General features: G+C 46.6%; 1 protein-coding gene and 1 long non-coding RNA gene across 5 annotated transcripts in view; one reads left to right on the top strand and one right to left on the bottom strand.

Moving 5' to 3' along the window:
- Positions 1-17,684, bottom strand: part of MERTK (MER proto-oncogene, tyrosine kinase) — a 54,174-nt gene extending 36,490 nt beyond the window's left edge. Inside the window, exons 1-5 of one of the 4 annotated variants that reach the window (XM_083432994.1) lie at positions 17,312-17,684; positions 11,657-12,104; positions 9,874-9,974; positions 7,985-8,158; positions 3,784-3,870 (exon numbers count right to left, since the gene is read on the bottom strand). In XM_083432994.1, the coding sequence (XP_083289120.1) occupies positions 3,784-3,870; positions 7,985-8,158; positions 9,874-9,974; positions 11,657-12,104; positions 17,312-17,363 (862 nt within the window). In that variant the 5' untranslated portion in view covers positions 17,364-17,684. The remainder of the gene's footprint in view (positions 1-3,783; positions 3,871-7,984; positions 8,159-9,873; positions 9,975-11,656; positions 12,105-17,311) is intronic. The other 3 variants (XM_083432993.1, XM_083432995.1, XM_083432996.1) reach the window with 3 other exon arrangements.
- Positions 17,685-17,834: 150 nt separating this feature from the next.
- LOC310674262 lies at positions 17,835-20,773 on the top strand. Its single transcript, XR_014509491.1, has 2 exons — positions 17,835-17,947; positions 19,886-20,773. It is a non-coding gene; the product is annotated as an uncharacterized lncRNA (long non-coding RNA).
- The last annotated feature ends 263 nt before the right edge of the window (positions 20,774-21,036 follow it).

The following is a 21,036-nucleotide window of genomic DNA, read 5'->3' as shown; positions in this document are numbered from 1 at the left end:
GACGGAATGCTTCAGCTCAGAGCGGTTTGCCAAACTCATGTGCAGAAGCAAAACCTCCCATCACTGGACACCATGCAAAACCATCAGAATTGCTCCATTTTAAGCTTTGGGGAGGGGGCAGAAATAAAAACGGCCAAGCCATCCGCTTGTCAAATTATGACCAGACAGTGCCCGCTATCCTATATGCCGGTTTACTCAAAATCAAGTTCCACTGTATTCCGTGGGGTTTAAGAGTCTGGGAGTGTGCTTAGGATGGCAGCCAAAAAAGACATTTAGTAATAATAATAAAATAATAATAATTTATTATTTATACCCCGCCCATCTGGCTGGGTTTCCCCTGCCACTCTGGATGGCTTCCAACAAAGTATTAAAATACAGTGGTCTGTTAAACATTAAAAGATTCCCTGAACAGGGCTGCCTTCAGATGTCTTCTAAAAGTCTGGTAGTTGTTTTTCTCTTTGACATCTGGTGGGAGGGCGTTCCACAGGGCGGGTGCCACTACTGAGAAGGCCCTCTGTCTGCTTCCCTGTAACTTGGCTTCTCGCAGTGAGGGAACCACCAGAAGGCCCTCTGCGCTGGACCTCAGTGTCCGGGCAGAACGATGGGGATGGAGACGTTTCTTCAGGTATAATATGATGTTGTGTTTGTATATGTTCCTCTCCCTTCTTCCAAGATGCTCAGGGTACGTTTACGTGATCCGCCCCCCCCCCCATCCCGGCCTGCCAAGCACACCCCACCCCCCACTTTTTTTACTCACAACCGTTGCAGAAAGGAGAGTGCTATTGCATTCAGGTCACTGTGAGAACAAGATGCTGGACTAGATAGGTCAGTGGCCTAATCCTGCAGGGATCTTCTTCAGTGCTTATGCCTGCAGGGATTTGAACCCAGGTCTCCTGAGTCTAAGCGCAACACTCTAGCTCAGGTATGAGAAAGCTGTGGGTGGACTTCAGTGCCCACCCGTGTCAGCCAGCATGGCTAAAGATCAGGGATAATGAGAGTTTTAGTCCAGCCACAACTGGTTCCCCATGTCTGATTTTGCAGCTTCAAAGCACCGTTAAGAAAAATGGGTGAAGATGACACTACAGTCACAGGGTTAAGTCTGAGCTCTGCAGCATCCTGACCACTACCTGGGACTCTGGTTTTCACCTTAAGTGTTGCTCTTCTGCTACAGAGGGGAAAGATCCCATAAAGGACTTTAAATAAGTGTCAGTCTCTTCTGTATGAGTGTTCCAGACAAGGCACTGAAGGCACAGTGCAGGAACATCTGCTCCCACAAACACACATTTCTCCCTACTATACATCTACACATCGTCACAGTCTGGTTTTAATGAATTTTGAGTTATACAGTTTTATTTTTAAGTTGCTGTTAGCTCCCAGAGCAAGCTAGAAACACAAGTAATTTTAGAAAAATAATAGAAACAGCGTTACCCAAGCCAAAAGCCAATCCGTCTTGAGCAAACAAGAGTGTTGTTGGTTTTTTAAAAAAGGCTTGGCAACCAGTTTATTCAACGATCACCAACCTTGAACACATTTGGAGTCTTTTGGGAGTGTTTTGGGCAACAACCCCCCACCCCAATCGCTTCTCTCCCCCTTCCCCTGAGTCACCACTACTCTGACAGGGAGAAAAGAGAGTCCGAGAGAAAGAAAGAAAGAGAGAAAAATATTGTGTGCATACACAGACCTATTGCTTGCTTTTTGCTGTTAAATCTGGGTAATAGTCAGATCTATTAGGATAAATACAGATTTGTGTGGTTCTTCTCAAGGTTCCCCACCCCAAAAAAGCCAGCATCAAATTAAAGTTTACATGCAGTAAAAAATCAAAGATCTGGTGCTTGACAGTACCACAAAACCACTGATCCAATTTACAGATATTTACGGTTTTAAATACGATGACAACAAAAACAACCAATCACAAAACAATCAACCTATAAATGTGGGTTTGAGAGAATCCCTTGTAAAAATGATGAGAATCCAAAAGGATCTGTGCCTTTGGTTCCATGGGGGAAAAAATCACGCAATTTCAAAATCTGTTTTATGGCGCGTGGAACTGGTTGGAAAGAAATAATGGAATAACTATTAGTTGACCATTTGAGGAAATACAGAATTATGAACTATTTTTGGAACACATTGCAAGAGACATAGCAAAGCAGAGCTAAGTATGATCTCTGTTCAGGACCCAAAATAATAATTTGCCTTATTTAGAAGTAAACTGTGTTCTTTCTGAGTCCTAAATCTAGGAAGATCCCTGGAGAGCAAACAAAGGAAAGGAAAGGAAAGGAAAGGGGATTTTTATTTTTACATTAGGCTGCTGCTGAATGGAATACCTTAACAAACTTGAGCATCTATCCCAGGATCTTTAAAAAAAATTCTCTCCCACTACATAAAGTCCCCTACACTGTGTGTCAATCAGGGACAAGAGGATTCACTTCTGCCCAAAGTAAATTGGGGCCAATCATAACAGATAAAACATATGAATTTAAATCAATCTATTTGATATCCAGGCCCATCCCATATCAACAGACCCCCATCATGCTTCCAATGAAATCGATGAGAGCCAAATAGGACCTAGAGCAGATCTTTCCAAACTGTGTGTTGTGACACATTAGTGTGTCGGCTGCAGTGTGTAGGTGTGTTGTGCAAACGCTCCCTGTGCTCCTCCCGGGGCTGGAAAGGGGTTAGTTTAACCTCTGGTTTGCTAGCAAAGCTGAATTACTGTGTCGTGAGATGATGCATGTCTAAAAAATGTGTCACCAACATGAAAGGTTTGGAAAGCTCTGACCTAGAGCTTTTCTCCAAACATTGCAAGGCCAGAGGCAGCGAGAACCATTGCCTTGACATGGCTGTAAGCACATGCAGGGTCAGGGACGAGGATTCCTCTTCGTTGGGTGATGGAGGTGAGGAAAGGCATGCAGGACTAGCCCCCAGACTCCTGCTACCAGTCGAACCTTCAGGACTGATGCTTCCTTGGCCTGAGGATGTAGCACTGGTACCCTTAGAAGACTCCACTGGTAGAAGACTCAAAAGGACATGAGACTCCATTGCTCCATCACTGCTAGGAGATTCCTGGAGCCTTCATCACTGCAGGACACCACCCTTGGGGCAAACCTGTTTGCCTTTTAACCCAAAATTCCCTAAATTGCTCTTCCCAAAACAGTGCACAAACTGAAACACAGCTATTCTAAATGGTCACGCTTCCAAATTTTGTGGTGGCAGTTCCCCAAGCAAATGCAGCGTACAAATATGTCTCTATTAGCATGCTAATAATAATAATAATAATAATAATAATAATAATAATAATAATTTGCTATTTGTACCCCACCCCCATCTGGCTGGGTTTCCCCAGCCACTCTGGGTGGCTTCCAACAAAGATTTAAAAAAGGATGTGTCTTAGGGAAGTTAGCATGAAAATGCTGTTCAATAATAAAAAATCACTTATTCCAGCAGGCATTTTAAGGTAGTGTTTGGGCCTCCTACAAAAGGTGAAAGAACCTCATCCTATTTTCCACCTGAATGTTGGGGGTCATCTGCAAATTTCAGTCTAAATCATCTTTCAGGCTCCACCTCATCGCTAGCGACAATTGTTGAGAAATCACGCAGAACAAATGCTGTCCAGAAATTGGCTGCGCAGCTTCCCACTGATATACAGGCAGGTTCTCAACACTCCCCTTGTGCTCATCGCAGAATATCTGAACCTGAGCACGTTGGAAGCAGTCAAGAATTGCAGGCGTGTACCAGCAAGGCTTTAGCGGGAACAATCAAGCTCATGTCATACTTATGGCTGACCTTTTATATTGATTCGGGCTTCCGTCGATGTAGCCACACCCTTCACGTTATGAGCTTCGCAGTGGAAAACGGCTGTTTCGTTAAGACCTGCAACCCAATTAAAACAAGGCTATAAATCATAAAATCAAAGTAAGGCGGAACAAAACGAGAATCTCAGCAAGGTGGCCAACGGGAATGTGACAGAGGAAGAAAGAAAAAGATATTGAAACCATTTCTCCTCCAACTCGGCTTCCTTCTTGAACACAAGACCACAGAAAGAAACCAGACTCCCAGGTGCTGTTTGTGACGATATGGATAAACATCTCGAGTGTGGCACTTTGCTAACCGCAAGGGAGATTCTCTGTGGGAAAGACTGGCTCATTTTCTTTTCTTTTCGTAAAATTATTTCCCTTGGCCAAAGAAGTGATTGAACACTTTGACAGAGCCATTTAAAAACCTGCCCGTGCCGTCTGCTGTAGATATGGCCAAGCGGAGAACAAAGTCATGAAATGGAGAATGTCTGACAAACCGTCAGTGAATAAGAGAGGAAGAAGAAGAGTTTGGATTTGATATCCCGCTTTATCACTACCCGAAGGAGTCTCAAAGCAGCTAACATTCTCCTTCCCCTTCCTCCCCCACAACAAACACTCTGTGAGGTGAGTGGGGCTGAGAGACTTCAAGGAAGTGTGACTGGCCCAAGGTCACCCAGCAGCTGCATGTGGAGGAGCGGAGACGCAAACCCGGTTCCCCAGATTACGAATCTACCGCTCTTAACCACTGCACCACACTGCCAGCTCAGTTGCTTTTACAGCAGCAGCCTTCCCCAGCTTCGTAGCCTCCAGATGTTATAGACCAGGGGTCAGCAAACTTTTTCAGCAGGGGGCCGGTCCACTGTCCCTCAGACCTTGTGGGGGGCTGGACTATATTTTTTGGGGGGGGGAAATGAATGAATTCCTATGCCCTACAAATAGCCCAGAGATGCATTTTAAATAAAAGCACACAGTCTACTCATGTAAAAACACGCTGATTCATGGACCGACTGTGGGCCGGATTTAGAAGGTAATTGGGCCAGATCTGGCCCCCGGGCCTTAGTTTGCCTACCCATGTTATAGACTAGATGGCAGGAGTCCAAAACATCAGGAGAGGACAAAGGCAGAGGTTACACCAGGCAGGGGAGGGGCTGTGGGTTACCATATCTTATTGGGACCATGACTGCCATCTTCCTTGTCAATTGGCCATGCTGGCTAAGTCTGAAGAGAGCTGGAGTCCAATAACATCTGGAGGGCCACTGGTTTCGCATTTCAGGATTGCACCCCTAAACCCAGGCTTGCTGACTGGGTTTTCTGAAGGCAGAAGGAAAGAGGTTTCCCCTCTGCCCAAGTGAGATGCCTGTAATGCAATGGAACTTACTTATGAGTAGACTTGCATAGGATTGTATTGTAAGGCTATCCTACACACACTTACTCAGGACATTCTTCCAATCGGCACTCGAATATGTGTTTTTTAGACACTTAGGCTTGTAGAAAGGGCAATACAAGTTTTTTGTTACTACAGTGATAAAAGGTAAAGGTAAAGGGACCCCTGACCATTAGGTCCAGTTGTGACCAACTCTGGGGTTGCGGCGCTCATCTCACTTTACTGGCTGGGGGAGCCGGCGTACAGCTTCCGGGTCATGTGGCCAGCATGACTAAGCCGCTTCTGGCGAACCAGAGCAGCACACGGAAATGCAATTTACCTTCCCGCTGGAGCGGTACCTATTTATCTACTTGCACTTTGAGGTGCTTTCGAACTGCTAGGTTGGCAGGAGCAGGGACCAAACAACAGGAGCTCACCCCATCGCAGGGATTTGAACCGCCGACCTTCTGATCGGCAAGTCCTAGGCTCTGTGGTTTAACCCACAGTGCCACCCACGTCCCTACTACAGTGGTACCTTGGGTTAAGTACTTAATTCGTTTGGGAGGTCCGTTCTTAACCTGAAGCACCACTTTAGCTAATGGGGCCTCCTGCTCCCACCGCGCCGCCAGAGCACGATTTCTGTTCTCCTCCTGAAGCACAGTTCTTAACCTGAGGTACTATTTCTGGGTTAGCAGAGTCTGTAACCTGAAGCGTATGTAACCTGAGGTACCACTGTATAACCACTGCTTTTCCATTCATTCATTCATTCTACTTAAAACTCTACCTAGGGTGGCCAGATGGAAAAGAGAACAGGGCTCTTATACCTTTAATAGTTGTGTGCAGAAGATGGATGTTCACCAGGTAGCCAGCTATTAAAGGTACAGAAGCCTTGTCTTTTCCCCCATCTGGCCAGCCTAGTTCCACCTAAGACGGAAGGCTCTGGCTTTAAGCAGAGGTAAGATTCACTTCTTGAGAAGCAACAAAGCCAAAAGCAGAAGAGACAACTGAGGATTCCCCCCCCCCTTTTATGTTGCTTGGGTGTAAAAAGAACAGCTTGTCCTTTGCAGAAACAATGTGATCCACCCAGCCCTGTTGTTGCCCTCCCTTTTAGTGGGGCATTATTCCATCCAAGCCCTTGCTGAAACTGATGTGAGCTGAACAAGTAGCAAGACTTGGCAGAATTCGCCTTGTGGCTTCTCCTCCTGTGGGAAGTGCTGTGCAGTCTGGCTGGTGGGTGGACAGAGTTATTTGTAGATGGCTGGGATGACCTGATTTTTAAAAAGACAACTTCCTTCTTTTACTTATTTTTTAAAAAAATAAAACCAAGGAAGAAAAACTTTGCAGAGTTTAAACAGCAGGAGTTTTCCTGATGTTTTAAGGTCTGCAACTTTTTCCCCCTGCCAAAAATCTGTATCTCTCCAGGGATAACTCAGCGGAACGTTCTCCTCATTCCAGCTGAATCATGGGAAGATTAAAATACCACACTTGGAATCATGTACCCAAAGTTAGATAATTTAACGTTGCCTTAAATTCTGATTGATTTCATTTCTTAATCCACCCATCCCTCCTCCACCTTGGAAGAAGGCAATTTTTAAATTATCCTGCTAAGAGGCTAGCAGCTTGCACTTACATGTTGGATAAAGTTCTCCTTAATGACCAGCATGGAAACACAGACTAGTCTCTTGGCAGGCTAGTAACTTTGGTAAGTCTAATGTACAAGACTGACAGAAGCACAGGAAGCTAGACTTGGGTTCCTTGCTGTCATCTAGTCCATCCTCCAGGTCAATGGAGGAATCGTGCAGCTACAACACCCCTGAAATATGACTGCCCAACCCCGCTTAATACCTCCAGTATGGAGAGTCCTCACCATTGTGCCAAGGCAGTTTCTTCGACTGCCAAACAGCTGTTACTGATGTGAGGTTTCCAGCCTTCTTCCTGCAACTCCGAATAAATTTCTGAAGAACCTCAGATTTCCCAAGCATGCAGTTTGCAAGGCCTTTGGCTGAAAGCCAAGCAAGATAAGCAGCAGCTCGCTTCAGAAAACAAGACGTGCGGCCATGGAACGAGGCGAGATTTCATTCAGGTCAGCAGAAAGTAAAGCTCAAAAGAAACACTGCAATCTAAGGCAATCCCTGGTTAACTGGAGTTCGTCTTCTTTCTCTCTTCGAGTTCTCAAACCTTGAAAGTGACTTCACTGAGAAAATTGGCCAAGCTATTTAAAAATGGTTTAAAAAAAGGAAATGCCTACTACATTCTGCAATACTGAAACGATTTTCTCAAAGGCTTCGGTAAGAACCAGATAAGCCACTTGAAAGGACCACACCCATTATAACAATCCCCTAAACCAAGGAAATTGTGTGGCCAGTGGCGTAGTGTGGGGGGGGGTGCAGGGGGGGCTGGTCGCACCGGGCGCAACATCTGGGGGTTAGGGTTAGGGGGCGCAAATCCACGGGTTAGGGGGCGCAAATCCACGGGTTAGGGGGCGCAAATTACTTGCCTTGCCCCGGGTGCTGACAACCCACGCTACGCCACTGTGTGTGGCTATCTCAAGGGGGAAAAATGCCACAAGGGGCCCTCCTTTTCCCCCAGCAATAGCTCTCTAGAACAGCCTTCCCCAGCCTTCAGTTCCCAGAAGCCCAGACAAAATGGTCCACAGTCAGAGATGCTGGATGCTGTGGTCCAATGTATTTGGATGGCATCCGGTTACAGAAGCTCCTGCATCTTTAATGCACAGCAAGCAACACCTGACGAAATTCCTTCTTCAACATACCAACTAAAGGCACAAGAGCCCATCAAACGGACTTGTCTCAAAAACTATTCGGCTCACCTGGCACGGCCAAGACAGACGGAGAAATGTCAGCTTTCTTGGTAATTTGGCTGCTGTTCCAATGCCAGTGAATCGCAATGGGCTCAGGGGGCCCCACAGCATGGCAGGTGAGATTGAAGGGCGTGTTCCGGGTCACGTTCAGCCCCTGGGGCTGCTTAATGAAATACGGCAGTCCTGCCACGCAACAGGAGAAAGGATGGTTAGGCAGACTTAAGCGACCAAGTGCAAACTCCAAAGAGCAAACTGTAACGACACAGATCAATAGGGATGATCCCGTCATGGCAAACTTCAAATCTGGAACCTGGGTGTTTGTGTGTGTATCCTGGGGGTTTTTTTTCAGAGCAAGAGCAATTACCGTATTTTTCGCTCCATACGGCGCACTGGACCATAGGGCGCACCTAGTTTTTAGGGGCGGAAATAAAGGGGGGGAATTCTTCTCCCCCCCCCCAATCCAGGAGCGGTGGCAAGATTGCGCGCAACCTCGCCGCCGCTCCCAGAGCTTGCAGGGCTAGGGACAGGGGAAGCCCAAGCTTCCCCCGACCCCAGCCCCCAGAACAGGCAGCTATCCGCAAGCCTTCGGAGCGCAGCGGGAACTCCCATCGCACTCAGAAGGCTTGCAGATGGCTTGCAGATGGCTGCCTGAAGCCCAGCGAGCGCAGCGCCAACTCCCGCACTCCGAAGGCTTGTGGATAGCTGCCTGAAGCCTGAAGAGTGAGAGGGGTCGGTGCGCACCGACCCCTCTCACTCTCCAGGCTTCAGCAAAAGCTTGCATTCGCTCCATAGGACGCACACACATTTCCTCTTCATTTTTGGAGGGGAAAAGGTGCTTCCTATAGAGCGAAAAATACGGTATGTCATCTGCCGGAGAGCCACTTGCTTCTCTGGCAAGTGAACCGAGGTGATAATGAGGCTTTAGCATAAAAGAAGGGCGAGAAAGAGACAAATAAGTACAAGGTGGACACTTCTTTCCTTTTCTTTGATGGGCTTCCCCCTGCCCCCTACCATTTTAAATGGTAACACTTCTTTTGCAAGAAAGCTTTTAATTAGAAACGCGAACTGATGACGTATCTTTTGCTAAAGCGTTTGACAAGTCGACCCCGTGGAATCAGAAATAAGCACCACTGAGATCAATGGAGCATCCTGAATTTGTGGCTTGGAGTGGCCACTGTGATTTGCTCCCAGCACTTCAAAAGTGACCACTGCATGGAACGAGTCCCAGATTCCTTATTCCTGGTCTAAAGAGAGGGTTTCCTTGAGGAAGCCCCACTACAGTTCACAAGCACGGGTGAACTGTCCAAAAAACACGATTCTGCCTCTGACGGCACAACTCTGTGCACTTCTACTCAAGATGGAAGTTACACTCCCAGGTATGGATTGCAGCATGATCCTGACTACCTGGGCATAGGGAAAGTGAGAAGCCAGGAGGCAATACTGACCAGGCTATCCTGCAGTTCAAACAAGGATGCCTGCCCTCCGTTCTGGAAGCAGATGGATAAAATACTGTATATGCATTTGCCTTTTTGAACGTAACATGGGTTGCAAACGGAAGACCGTTCACACAAGGGGTCTTTTCTCTCCCCTTCTCCCTCTTGCAGATCCCTTTACTCCTCAAAAAGCTTCTCCACAGGATCAGGGCGATCTACTGACCTTTGTAGGCTACGCCATGTGGATTTGCCGGAAGATAATGGGGAGAAATTGCCTGAAAATGGCATCTTCCTCCAGGTTTGTCTGCCATTTCCCAAACTGGTTCTGCATTTAGTTCATTTCCCCCCCCCCCTTCCAGTTCTCTCAGAATAGTCACTCTCATATTTGTTATACAAAATCTCCCAAGCTAGCTATTCATCCACCGTTTTACATTATCAAGTGCTTTCTTTCAAATCTAAGCATACCTTCCAACAAAACCAAAATAGGATCTGACACGATTTCTTCGCTGTTGACTTTCAGTTTGCAGGTGTAGGACCCATTATCAGAGCGTAGGACGTTGGGTATACTGCATGGGAGAAGTGGAGAAAAGACTTAAAATTTGGGTTTTTTATTATGAAAAAAATTCTATTCCACCTTTCATACATGGTAAGAAGACAGTGTATCCCCCCCCCAAAAAAAAAGAACAATAAAATTGCAATTCAAAATAGAATGGCCAGTAAGTTACGGGTAATAAGAAACCAACGGATGGTAGTATTATTATTCAATACTACCGAGTGCCAAGAAGACATAAAAGTTAATTGCACACGATTGTTAAATTATGGGATAATTAAAATATACTATAATTAAAATACACAATAAAATGATTCAATTGAAACATTAAAATATAACTGCCCATGATTAAAATGTGCAATAAAATAGCACAGCAATAAAAACAGCAGGCTCTTGGCTGTGAGTCCTGGAAGACCTGCTCCCTTCCTTTGCAAGCCTTTCCCCACCTGGCCTGGAAGGGCAAGGCCCGGACTGACTCCAGCTACAAAATATGAGGCTGCTGAACAGAATCTTGGACGGGGCTGTTGTTTAGGAAGTTTTGTTGGGGGCGGGTTGTCTCTGCGAAATTTTTGTACCTGCTATTTTGTACCTGCTGATTTATGTGGAAATTGTTCGATTTGGTTGGTTTGGTTCAATTTGATATTTTGTTTATTCTTCAAGACTACTATTGTTATGTTTGCAGTTTTGTAATTTTTTTATATGCTATAAACTGCCTTGAACACAGTTTTAACTTTGGAAAGGTGGTATATGAATAAAATGATTGATTGGTGGTAAAGACATCAGCGTAAACAAGTGCATCTTCGGAGGCCAGTGGAATGCCAATTAAGATGCAGTATCCCATGGAATGCAGTCCCTGCTTAAATACAATACTGGTGAAAAAGTGTGCCTTTGCATCAAAACAAACTAATTGGCCATGTTAAGGTTACGTGGGTTCAATCTGTTGGTTTCAGTGTCCTTACTGGGCCATGGAGTAGCCAGTAAAGGCGCAAGAAAAAAGGAGTTTTCAGCAAGTGCCAAAATTGTATCAATGCAGGCATTTGTTACAATTCAGGTAGACAAGGGGTCAGCAAACTTTTTCGGCAGGGGGCTGGTCCACTGTCCCTCAGACCTTGTGGGGGGCCAGACTATACTTTGGGGGGGGGGGGAATGAACGAATTCCTATGCCCCAGAAATAATCCAGAGATGCATTTTAAATAAAAGCACACATTCTACTCATGTCCTAAGTCTCCTGAGGATTTATGATTCTAACTCGTGCTTTTCCATAAAGGTAAAGCGACCCCTGACCATTAGGTCCAGTCATGACCGACTCTGGGGTTGTGCGCTCATCTCGCTCTATAGGCCGAGGGAGCCGGCATTTGTCTGCAGACAGCTTCCGGGTCATGTGGCCAGCATGACTAAGCCACTTCTGGTGAACCACAGCAGCGCACGGAAACACCGTTTACCTTCCTGACGGAGCAGTACCTATTTATCTACTTGCACTTTGACGTGCTTTCGAACTGCTAGGTTGACAGGAGCAGGGACTGAGCAACAGGAGCTCACCCTGTCACGGGGTTTCGAACCCCTGACCTTCTGATCGGCAAGTTCTAGGCTCTGTGGTTTAACCCACTGTGCCACTGGTGTCCCTTTTGTGCTTTTCCATACTTTCAAGATACTAAGCAGCTGCTGACCGGACTTTTGAACTGCACAGAGGTTACTTACTGGAAAGTAGATATCATGGTGGTCACTTCGTTGTCATCCAACTGAAAATACTGGCTGGCTATCCTATCGGCGCCAACGAGCTCCTTCCCATTCTTCGACAAGGAAATGAGCACCGAGTCGTGGTTGATTAGCCATTTAGGAACACTGATAGAGCAATTAAACTTTATGTCCATGTGCTCAGCAACCACGATACGTCCTACTGTAGGGTTGAATTTAAACGACCCAAGAGGGTGAGCAGTGTTGCCTTCTGTAGACGTGAGCTTATTCGTTTTCACAGTATTGGAGTCTACGGGACGTGTCGGTGCATAGATTGTGGGAGTGCTATTTATGCTGACCTCCAAGGAGCGGGGAAATCGGTGTGCGCCATTTGAGTCCTTTAAAGGTGAATGTGGTTTTATGGGTGCTGACGAGTTGAATCCCTTTGCTTCTTGTTTCGCTTCAACAGGATCTGCAAATTAAGACACACGGTTTTGTCAAGTTTTGTGTTCCAACATTCTCAACAAGACTACACACTTTTTAAATCTCCCCTTACCTGCAGCATCTTGCCTTTGTCTACACTGCACGATGGAATACAGATTTTCAGATGGTTTGAGGGTGTTGGCAGGGGAGGCAACTTTGCAAAGAATCACAGACTTGGAAGGGACCTCAGTGAAGGCTGGGCCATTGGGGCAAATGGGCACTACCCTCTCTCAAACACAGCCTGCCTCCATATATCCCACTCAAATAATAAGTTATACATTTTAGATAATATTTTGACCCTGGATCCTAATAGCGCCTTTTCAACCTGCAAATTCTTTTCCGCAAATCCATATTTTTTAATAAAGTTTAAATATTGCACTCAACTGTTGATAACATAACCAATCTGTCACATGATCTTTTATCTCTCCACACTCTTTCAATTTGTAATCCTCCCCAGTGACAATTAGCAGGTCTCTATATGTACTCCATGGACGCGGGTGGCACTATGGGTTAAACCACAGAGCCTAGGACTTGCCGATCAGAAAGTCACGGTTTGAATCCCTGTGATGGGGTGAGCTCCCTTTGCTCGGTCCCAGCTCCTGCCAACCTAGCAGTTTGAAAGCACGCCAACGTGCAAGTAGATAAATAGGGAAGGTAAATTGAGTTTCCGTGCACTGCTCTGGTTCGCCAGAAGCGGCTTAGTCATGCTGGGCACATGACCTGGAAGCTGGACGCCGGCTCCCTCGGCCACTAAAGCGAGATGAGCGCCGCAACCCCAGAGTCAGCCACGACTGGACCTAACGGTCAGGGGTCCCTTTACCTTTACCTTTATATGTACTCCAGTCTGTCTGTATGTTATTTTTTTCCCCTTACCAGGGCTTCTTCTTGCCAGGCACATCAGTGTTTTCCTTTCTAATAGGTTTTTATATTTCCCCCATACCCTAAAGAGATTTTTCCTGATTACGTGGTTTGAAAAGCTCTTATATATCCTAGACTTCCTGTACCACAGGCACACATGCCATCCAAATTTTAGATCATGCCCTTCCAGGTTTAACTGGTGGCTGTTCTTTAGTAAGATCCATTCTTTCAACCAGCATGAACATGATGCGTCAAAGTATCACTGTACGTCAGGGAGGGCAAAACCACCTCTCTCTTTGGTGTCAATTATAATTTTTTGTTTTATCCTGGGTTTTCTTCCCTGCCAAATAAACTTAAGATATATCTTTCTGCCATTTCTTAAAATTTTGAATATCGTCAACTATAGGTATGGTCTGAAATAGGAATTTGGGAGTCTATTCATTTTTATTGGGCGTTCTGTTTTGGTGACAGTAGCCCTGGTTTAAGGAGCCATTTGGTGCTGGAGTTTCAAACGCTGAGTTCAACCAAAATATATCATCCTGTCACTGAAGTCCATTCTGTCCCTCTGGGGGAGAGGAGTACCAGCCGTTGCCCTCTTTTATGTGGCAGCCCTCCGGGGATTTGGAGAGTGCTGCTATCATTCTCCTTCTCAGCTGTCCTAATTCTCTGGGTTACACAGATCCATCAACATCAACTTTTCCTCATAAGATTTCACTCCACCAACCCAGAGGGCTAGCTGTGCTAGGCCCATCTGCCCTGTACATTTTAAACAGTATCATACCAACAGCCATGGCTTCCCCCCAAAATCATGGGAACTATAGTTTGTTAAAGGTGCCAAGAGGGTGCAGGTATCCTCACAGAGCTACAGTTTGTAGAGTTCCCTCAGAAGAGGGATTGATAGTTAAAACTATTCTCCAATTTGTAGCTCTGGGAATTGTGGCCATCCATTCTACAGAAAGAAAACAGGAGGGATTTGCGCTGTGTGCCTGAGCAGCAAATGAGTAAGTGCTGTTCAGCAAAAACTGAAATGCAGCACGCCTGAATATGCTTAATAATTAACTAAACTTTTTGCTTGAACTTTGCCTGTGAAGAATTGTGAACATTCGTCCGAATTGCTCATGGCTACTCAAGGATTTGCAGCCCCCACTGTTAAAGGGCAAAAGAGACCCACAGTGCCATAATGTGTGAACCATGTTTCTGTGAAAAAAAAACAAAAACCAGTCAAGCACAAGTACAAGCCAAGCGAGTCTCTTTCCCCACCTGCACTATGCCTTTAAAGCAGTATCGTACCACTTTAAACCGTCGTGGCTTCCCCCAAAGAATCCTGGGAGCTGTAGTTTGCCAAGGGTTTCTGAGAGGACCCTATTCTCTCCATGGAACGACAATTCTCAGAGTGGTTTAGAAACCAATCCCTTTTCACTTGTGAAAATTACACCTATAAAACCAGTAAAACTTTAAAAAATGAATACAGTCATACCTCATGTTGCGTTTGCTTCAGGTTGCGCGATTTCAGGTTGCATCCCGCAATGACCCGGAAGCACCAGAAAGGGTTACTTCCGGGTTTCGCCGCTCGCGCATGCACAGACGCGCAAAATGATGTCATGCGCATGCGCAGACGTGGCACACACGCAGGTTTGCATTCTGCTCATGTTGCGAACGGGACTCCAGAACGGATCCCGTTCACAACCAGAGGTGCCACTGTATAGGTAATGGAAAGATATGTGCTGGTAGGTTTTTCAGGCAGCTTTCAAAACAATGTAGTGTTGACTTCTGCCTAATGCCAAAAGGCAGGGAGTTCCATAGTTTAAGCTCTGCCCACTAAAGGACTGATTCCAATGCGGAACAAACATTAAGGGGCACTTGTAAAAATCCAAGTTTTACTTCCGTTTCACTTCTGTTATAGGCGAGATTGTGTCTATGCCATGCCTCAGGGGTGTAGCGTGGGGAGAGCCAGGGACTGGAGCCCCAAGAACATGATTTTGAGAGGGCACGAACCAGGCACCCCCATGCAAGGATCTCTAACCTGCCTGCTGGTGGGGGTCTCTGGGCCCCGGAGCCTGGCCTGGCCTTCCCGCCACAGCCCGAGCCCCCTTGGTGAATGACTGCCCAGCAAGTGCTGGGGCGATGCGCCCACAAAGGGCTATGTCAACTGGTCTGGTTTTCCCCTGCATGGGCAGGCAGGCAGCGCAGCCCTGTGAACCCTCTTTGCCCCAAACCTGCCCGGCGGGGGTAAGGGTTGGGCTGGGCGTATTGGGTTTTGTTTACCCTCCATGCCCAGCCCCTGGTCCCACCTAGTACAGTGGTAACTCGAGTTAAGAACTTAATTCGTTCTGGAGGTCCGTTCTTAACCGAAACTGTTCTTAAGCTGAGGTACCACTTTAGCTAATGGGGCCTCCCACTGCCGGCGTGCGATTTCTGTTCTCATCCTGAGGTAATGTTCTTAACCCGAAGTACTATTTCTGGGTTAGCAGAGTCTGTAACCTGAAGCGTCTGTAACCCGAGGTACCACTGTACATGTGTGCACACATGTGCAAGCCAGGTGCCAGGAAAGGACACAATGCTGGTGCTATGACTTCACCAGAGTAAGGGAAAAAACCACACTGAATGTTATGTTAGGAGTCGAATACAGTTTCCCTGGACAAAGAATACTGGGAACTCCTCACAGTGATACACTTCCTAGACTTCCTAGCACCCTTAGCAGTTCCAGGGATACTTTGGGAGAGGTCATGGGCACTGAATGTGCTTTAATATACGGTGTGGATTTGCTCTATGTGGCATGCATTTCCTATCATATGCAGACGTGCCGTGGAGCACTATATACGGTACATAATTTCAGTTCTTTGCATGTGCAACTTGTAATATACAGTACATGCCTTGTTAAGGTATGAGTTTATTTGGTGCACACATCCTGCTGCAGTGTGTATGTGTTACTTCATGTGCCCTGTCTAAGGCCTCCAAGGAACTCAGATGGGAATCTTTTTTTTAAACAAAGCTCACAAAAATCTTGTGAGGGTAGGTGAAGGTGAGAGGCAGACCACCCAACGAGTTTCACAGCTGAGCTATACTGTAACCACTGACCGTATCACTTGATTAGGAGCACATTGTGCAATGCAGCCCTTTAAGGCAGGTTGAAAAGGCATGCATGCAATCCACTTGCAAGAATAGTAATCTACGGCTATTTCTGTCCACAGCAACTCCTTGGTTTTGCGACAATTTTGTTTTGTTTTATTGTCTCATTTTCTGTGGATTGTTCATGAGTACGCCGCTTAGAAACGTAAACAATTAAGCAGGAACATAAATGACTGAAATGAAAAAATAAATAAAAGTAAGTTCCCCTCTGCCTGCTTGGCTCCACCCTTCCTGCGAAGGCTGCCAGGGGGGAGAAGATGTGATCCATGGCTGGAGCAAACATCAGGAGGGGATTCCGGGCAAAGTCAATTGGATGGAACAGAAGTGCCAGGCAGGAAGAGAGATGTCCATCAGCTTTCTTCATCCCACTGTGCTCCCAAAAGCAGCCACACACCCCCACCGGGTCAGTTATCTATAGCAGCTACACACTGTGTTTATCTCTGTATACATTTGCACACTAAATTTAGGAATTCATTGTATTCCTAATGACTGTTCAAAAGGAACCAATGGCCATGCACTGCTCCCACATATGCAATGGAAACTGTGGCCAGAGCAAGGAGAGAGAGAGTGTTTTGTGGGCTTAATTTATGGAAAGTTGGGGTTGGTACTCAGACCTACCAAAAGGAATGGACCTGCCTTAATCGGGTTTGTTCATTCCAAGCTTCGCTGAATACCACCCTTTTTAAAACCTTGCCTGGAAGTTAAGGTCTCTCTACTCGAGAAAACACTATTCCAAGGGATGTATAAGAAGAGATGGAGGCAACCAATCTCTGATCCCCCTCAGAGATCGCTCCGTTTCTTTCTTTCTTTCTTTCTTTCTTTCTTTCTTTCTTTCTCTCTCTCTCTCTCTCTCTCTCTCTCTCTCTCTCTCTCTCCCTCTTCATTCACAGGCAGGTGCCAAGCCCGAGCTGTGCTCGGATTAAAAGCGAGGACAAAAGTAATCCTCTCTCCCCCCCAACCCACTTTTGCAAACTCCCTTTTCGCGCAAAGCGCAGGAGGGTGGAGGGATGACGTTCCCCCCACCCCGAGTCCCAGCGCCTTTCTGGAGCCTACCAAATGCGAGGGAATGAGACACCCCCAAAACGAAGAGTTGGAAGACGGGGTAACCCTGCCGGGGCCCCCCAACAACACCTTTCCGACATCCAACTAACTCCTGTTCCAGCACTTCGGACGCGTAACCAAACGCGGGAGGGGAAAGAGGCGCCTTACCTTTTGCGCAAAAGGCTGACGCCACCAGCAGCAGCCCCCAAAAGCCTCCCATGGCGACTTGGAAGCGGGCTTGGCAAGCGTCCGATCTGGGCACCGCCGGGTCCCCCGCTGGCCCCGCTCCAGCCCCACCAGGTCACCTCCAAAGCCGGGTCTCCCTCCGGAGCTGCCGGGCGAAGAGTCCCCGGGGCGCACAGAAGACGCCGCCGCAGAAAATCGCTCTCTCCGAGCCGGAGATCGCTGACCCAAAACAAAAGTTCTGGGCGAAACTTGAGCGGAGGCGGGGACGGAGAGAGGTCCCTCCTCCTCCTCCGACTCCGGGGCGGGCGCGGGGAGGCGGATTTCGGGGGTCTGGGAGGGTTGGCCTCCTTCTGGTCGGGCAAGAGAAGGGGCTCCGATTCCCGCCAGGGGGCGAATAGTACTTGGATGGAGAAACGCAGCAGGTCGTACAGGAATCTTGAAGCGCCTTAGAGGCTCCCCGCGGAAGATTGCATGCTTGTGGCAGGAACTTTTACGCGCTCTCTCTCACACACACACTTGTACGTAGAGAGGATGGCATTGTAAAACAGCCCTCGCCATGTTTTGGACGAAAACTCCCCATCGGATGGAAGTTGTCCAAAAACATCTGGAGGGCGCCATGTTGGCAAAGGCGGCATCTAAACAGTAAACCCTGCAATGCAAAGCTGTGACGCGACTGTGCAAAGCTGAAATGTATACAAGATGTGAATCGCGGGAGCAAAGCTGTCAACGTTTCCCTTTTTTTATGGGAAATTCCCTTATTCCGAATAGGATTCCTCGCAAGAAAAGGGAAAAGTTGACAGCTATGCGTGGGCGTAGCCGAGATTTTTGGGGGGAGGGGAGCAGAACCGAGTTATCTGCAATGCGATGGGTCAGTTAGTTAAGTATTTATTATTTTTTTGCTTAATTTAGGGGGGCAGCTGCCCTCCTGCACTCCCCTGACTATGCCCATGATGTGAATGGTCAACTTTTAACTTGTTTCCATTTGAGCTTGGCACTGTGAAACTTTATCTCTTTTACGTGACTTTTTGACCCCACTGTTTACGTTTCCCCCTGTCCGGATCCCTTTGTCTGTGTGCGGATCTGCCCGGTTAGAATCCGCTTTGGCATCTGAGGAAAGCTTATACTCAAACATCCTGCTAGTTTCTAAGGTGCCAGAAGACTCCCTTTTATCCTGAAAAGGGAGATAGCAGGATCTCACCTGGCTGCTCAAATTATTGGGGTGGAGTGATGCTAACCTTAGTTAGTTTTAAGCCAACTACAGTGGTACCTCAGGTTACAGACGCTTCAGGTTACAGACGCTTCAGGTTACAGACTCCGCTAACCCAGAAATAGTACCTTAGGTACTTTGCTTCAGGATGAGAACAGAAATCGTGCTCTGGCGGCACGGTGGCAGCAGGAGGACCCATTAGCTAAAGTGGTACCTCAGATTAAGTAAGAACAGTGTCAGGTTAAGAACGGACCTCCAGAACGAATTAAGTTCTTAACCCGAGGTACCGCTGTATGTGGCATAAGATTTTGATAAAATTGTGGTGAGTCAGGGCTAGGGCTAGTTTAGCCTTCATTAAGGGCACCTTTACCCCATTTTGAGCACAGATCTCAATTTACAAGCCAATGATAACATTTTAAAATTATTATTTAAAGGGCTTCCCTTTATCTCGAATGTTCTAAACTTCGGGGCAGATCCGCATCATGTATTTAAAGCACATTTAAATCTGTGTCAAATGTGCTTTAATTGGTGTGGATCTGTCCAAAAGGTATACTTCTTATTGCCCATCTTTGTAAAATGTTCTCTTTTGATTATTGATAATACAGTACTGCATTTCAAACTTTCTTTTCAGGCAATTGTTGTATCTCAAAGTGGCTCACATAAACTAAAAAGCAGGCCCTGTCGTCAGGCTTACAAGCTAAAAGGACCAGAGCCCCAAGGAAAGGGGGGGGGGTTTAAATGTGTACTTCAAGGCTAGAAAAAAGTGGCAAGCTGAAAGCATTTATGGTCATATTCTCATATCATATGTTTAAAGCCGTGTAATAACACTTTAAGCAGTCATGGCTTCCCCCCCAAAGAACTCTGGGAGCTGTAGTTTGCTAAGGGTCCTGAGAGTTGTTAGGAGACCCCTAGTCCGCTCAGAGAGTTACAATTCCCAGAATTCCCTGTGAAGACGGATTGTTAAACCACACCTGGGACTAAGTTTATAAATGCACTGGAAGCTGATATCATCCGTAAAAGGCTTTTCTGGCGGGGGAGAGGAAGAAAAGGTTTTCTACACTTTTAAGAGTTTCACAATCACATTATAAAACTAGACAGTTTTGTTTTTTTAAATGGCTCCCAGATATATAGATATAAGCAGTCTGTATATAGTCATGTCTATAGTGTGTCCCAGATATAAAGTACCTTTCAAAATTAAATAAATAATGGTGAGGCCAGGCGGGAGGACAAGCAAATTGTTCCCAGATGCCTTTTAACGTCTGGGGGGAAAAATAGAAAATGCTTATTCAGTATACAGTCCAAGCTGCACTACTGACAGATATTGAATTTCTGCTTCTCTCTCTTTTTAGCCCTTAAAACGTCTTGACATCTTGAAGCAATCAGCGGCTACGAAAAGGCACGTGCCTCCGGCAGCCAAGGGACAAGCAAGACGTGATAGCAGCAGCAGTCTCGAGTGCCAGGCCTGGATCGCTTCCATTTTCCTACGCAGCAAACTGTGTCTCTGTGTGAATTTAAAGCACAGAATGGGCAGCAGGGTGGTGTTTACATGTGCCAAATCTTTTCCCTGGCCAGGCCTCTTCCCTCTAACGTTGCTTCTGCCTGATTTTCTCTCTGCGGGGCTAACTCCCACTATGGGCCGCTTTCGACATCCCCTTTTATTATGGCACATTCAAAATCTTTTGTGTTCAAGAGGGTATCAAGCCAGTTATGCCAGTGGTATACGATGAATTTTTTTTGTAGGGCTGTACAGTGGTACCTTGGGTTAAGAACTTAATTCGTTCTGGAGGTCCGTTCTTAACCTGGAACTGTTCTTAACCTGAAGTACCACTTTAGCTAATGGGGCCTCCCGCTACCGCTGTGCCGCTGGCGCACAATTTCTGTTCTCATCCTGAGGTAAAGTTTTTAACCTGAGGTACTATTTCTGGGTTAGCGGAGTCTGTAACCTGAAGCGTCTGTAACCTGAGGTACCACTGTATGTAGATTTGGTGACTCCATAGTTGAACCACCTGCAAGGCAGGAATCTCCATTCAAGCATCCCTGGCAGAGGCCTAAAAACCTTCAATGAAGGAGCGTTCACACCCTCCCAAGGAAGCCCATTCCCCAGCCGGTCAATTTGCCAATTCCTAGCAGCTTGCAAAAAGAAGAAGAAAAGTTTGGCTTGGCTTTGTTTTTTGAAGACGACAAGCCCAGAGGTGGAAGGGTGGGTTCCTCCTCCCAATTAAAAAGCTATTTTTACAGCCCTTTCTTTCTTCATCATCTCCCTTACTATGAACCTTCAGGTTCTGGCAGATTGGGTCTGGCGGTTTATTATAACACCATGCTTTCAAACACACACACACAGAGAGAGAGAGAGAGAGAGAGAGAGAGAGAGAGAGAGGCTGAAGGAGAGGAGGAAGGGAGATTATTAAGGTTGCAGGGGTCTTGTATTCCACCAACTGCTATTCCTTAAAAAATGAAGGAGAAGGGGCTGCAGTTCTGCCTGAAGCAGTTGCTTCCTGCT

The sequence above is a fragment of the Podarcis tiliguerta genome (genome assembly GCF_965153285.1).
Source record: "Podarcis tiliguerta genome assembly, chromosome: 3".
NCBI classification, from domain to species: Eukaryota; Metazoa; Chordata; class Lepidosauria; order Squamata; family Lacertidae; genus Podarcis; species Podarcis tiliguerta.
This window is presented reverse-complemented; position numbering and strand designations above follow the sequence as displayed.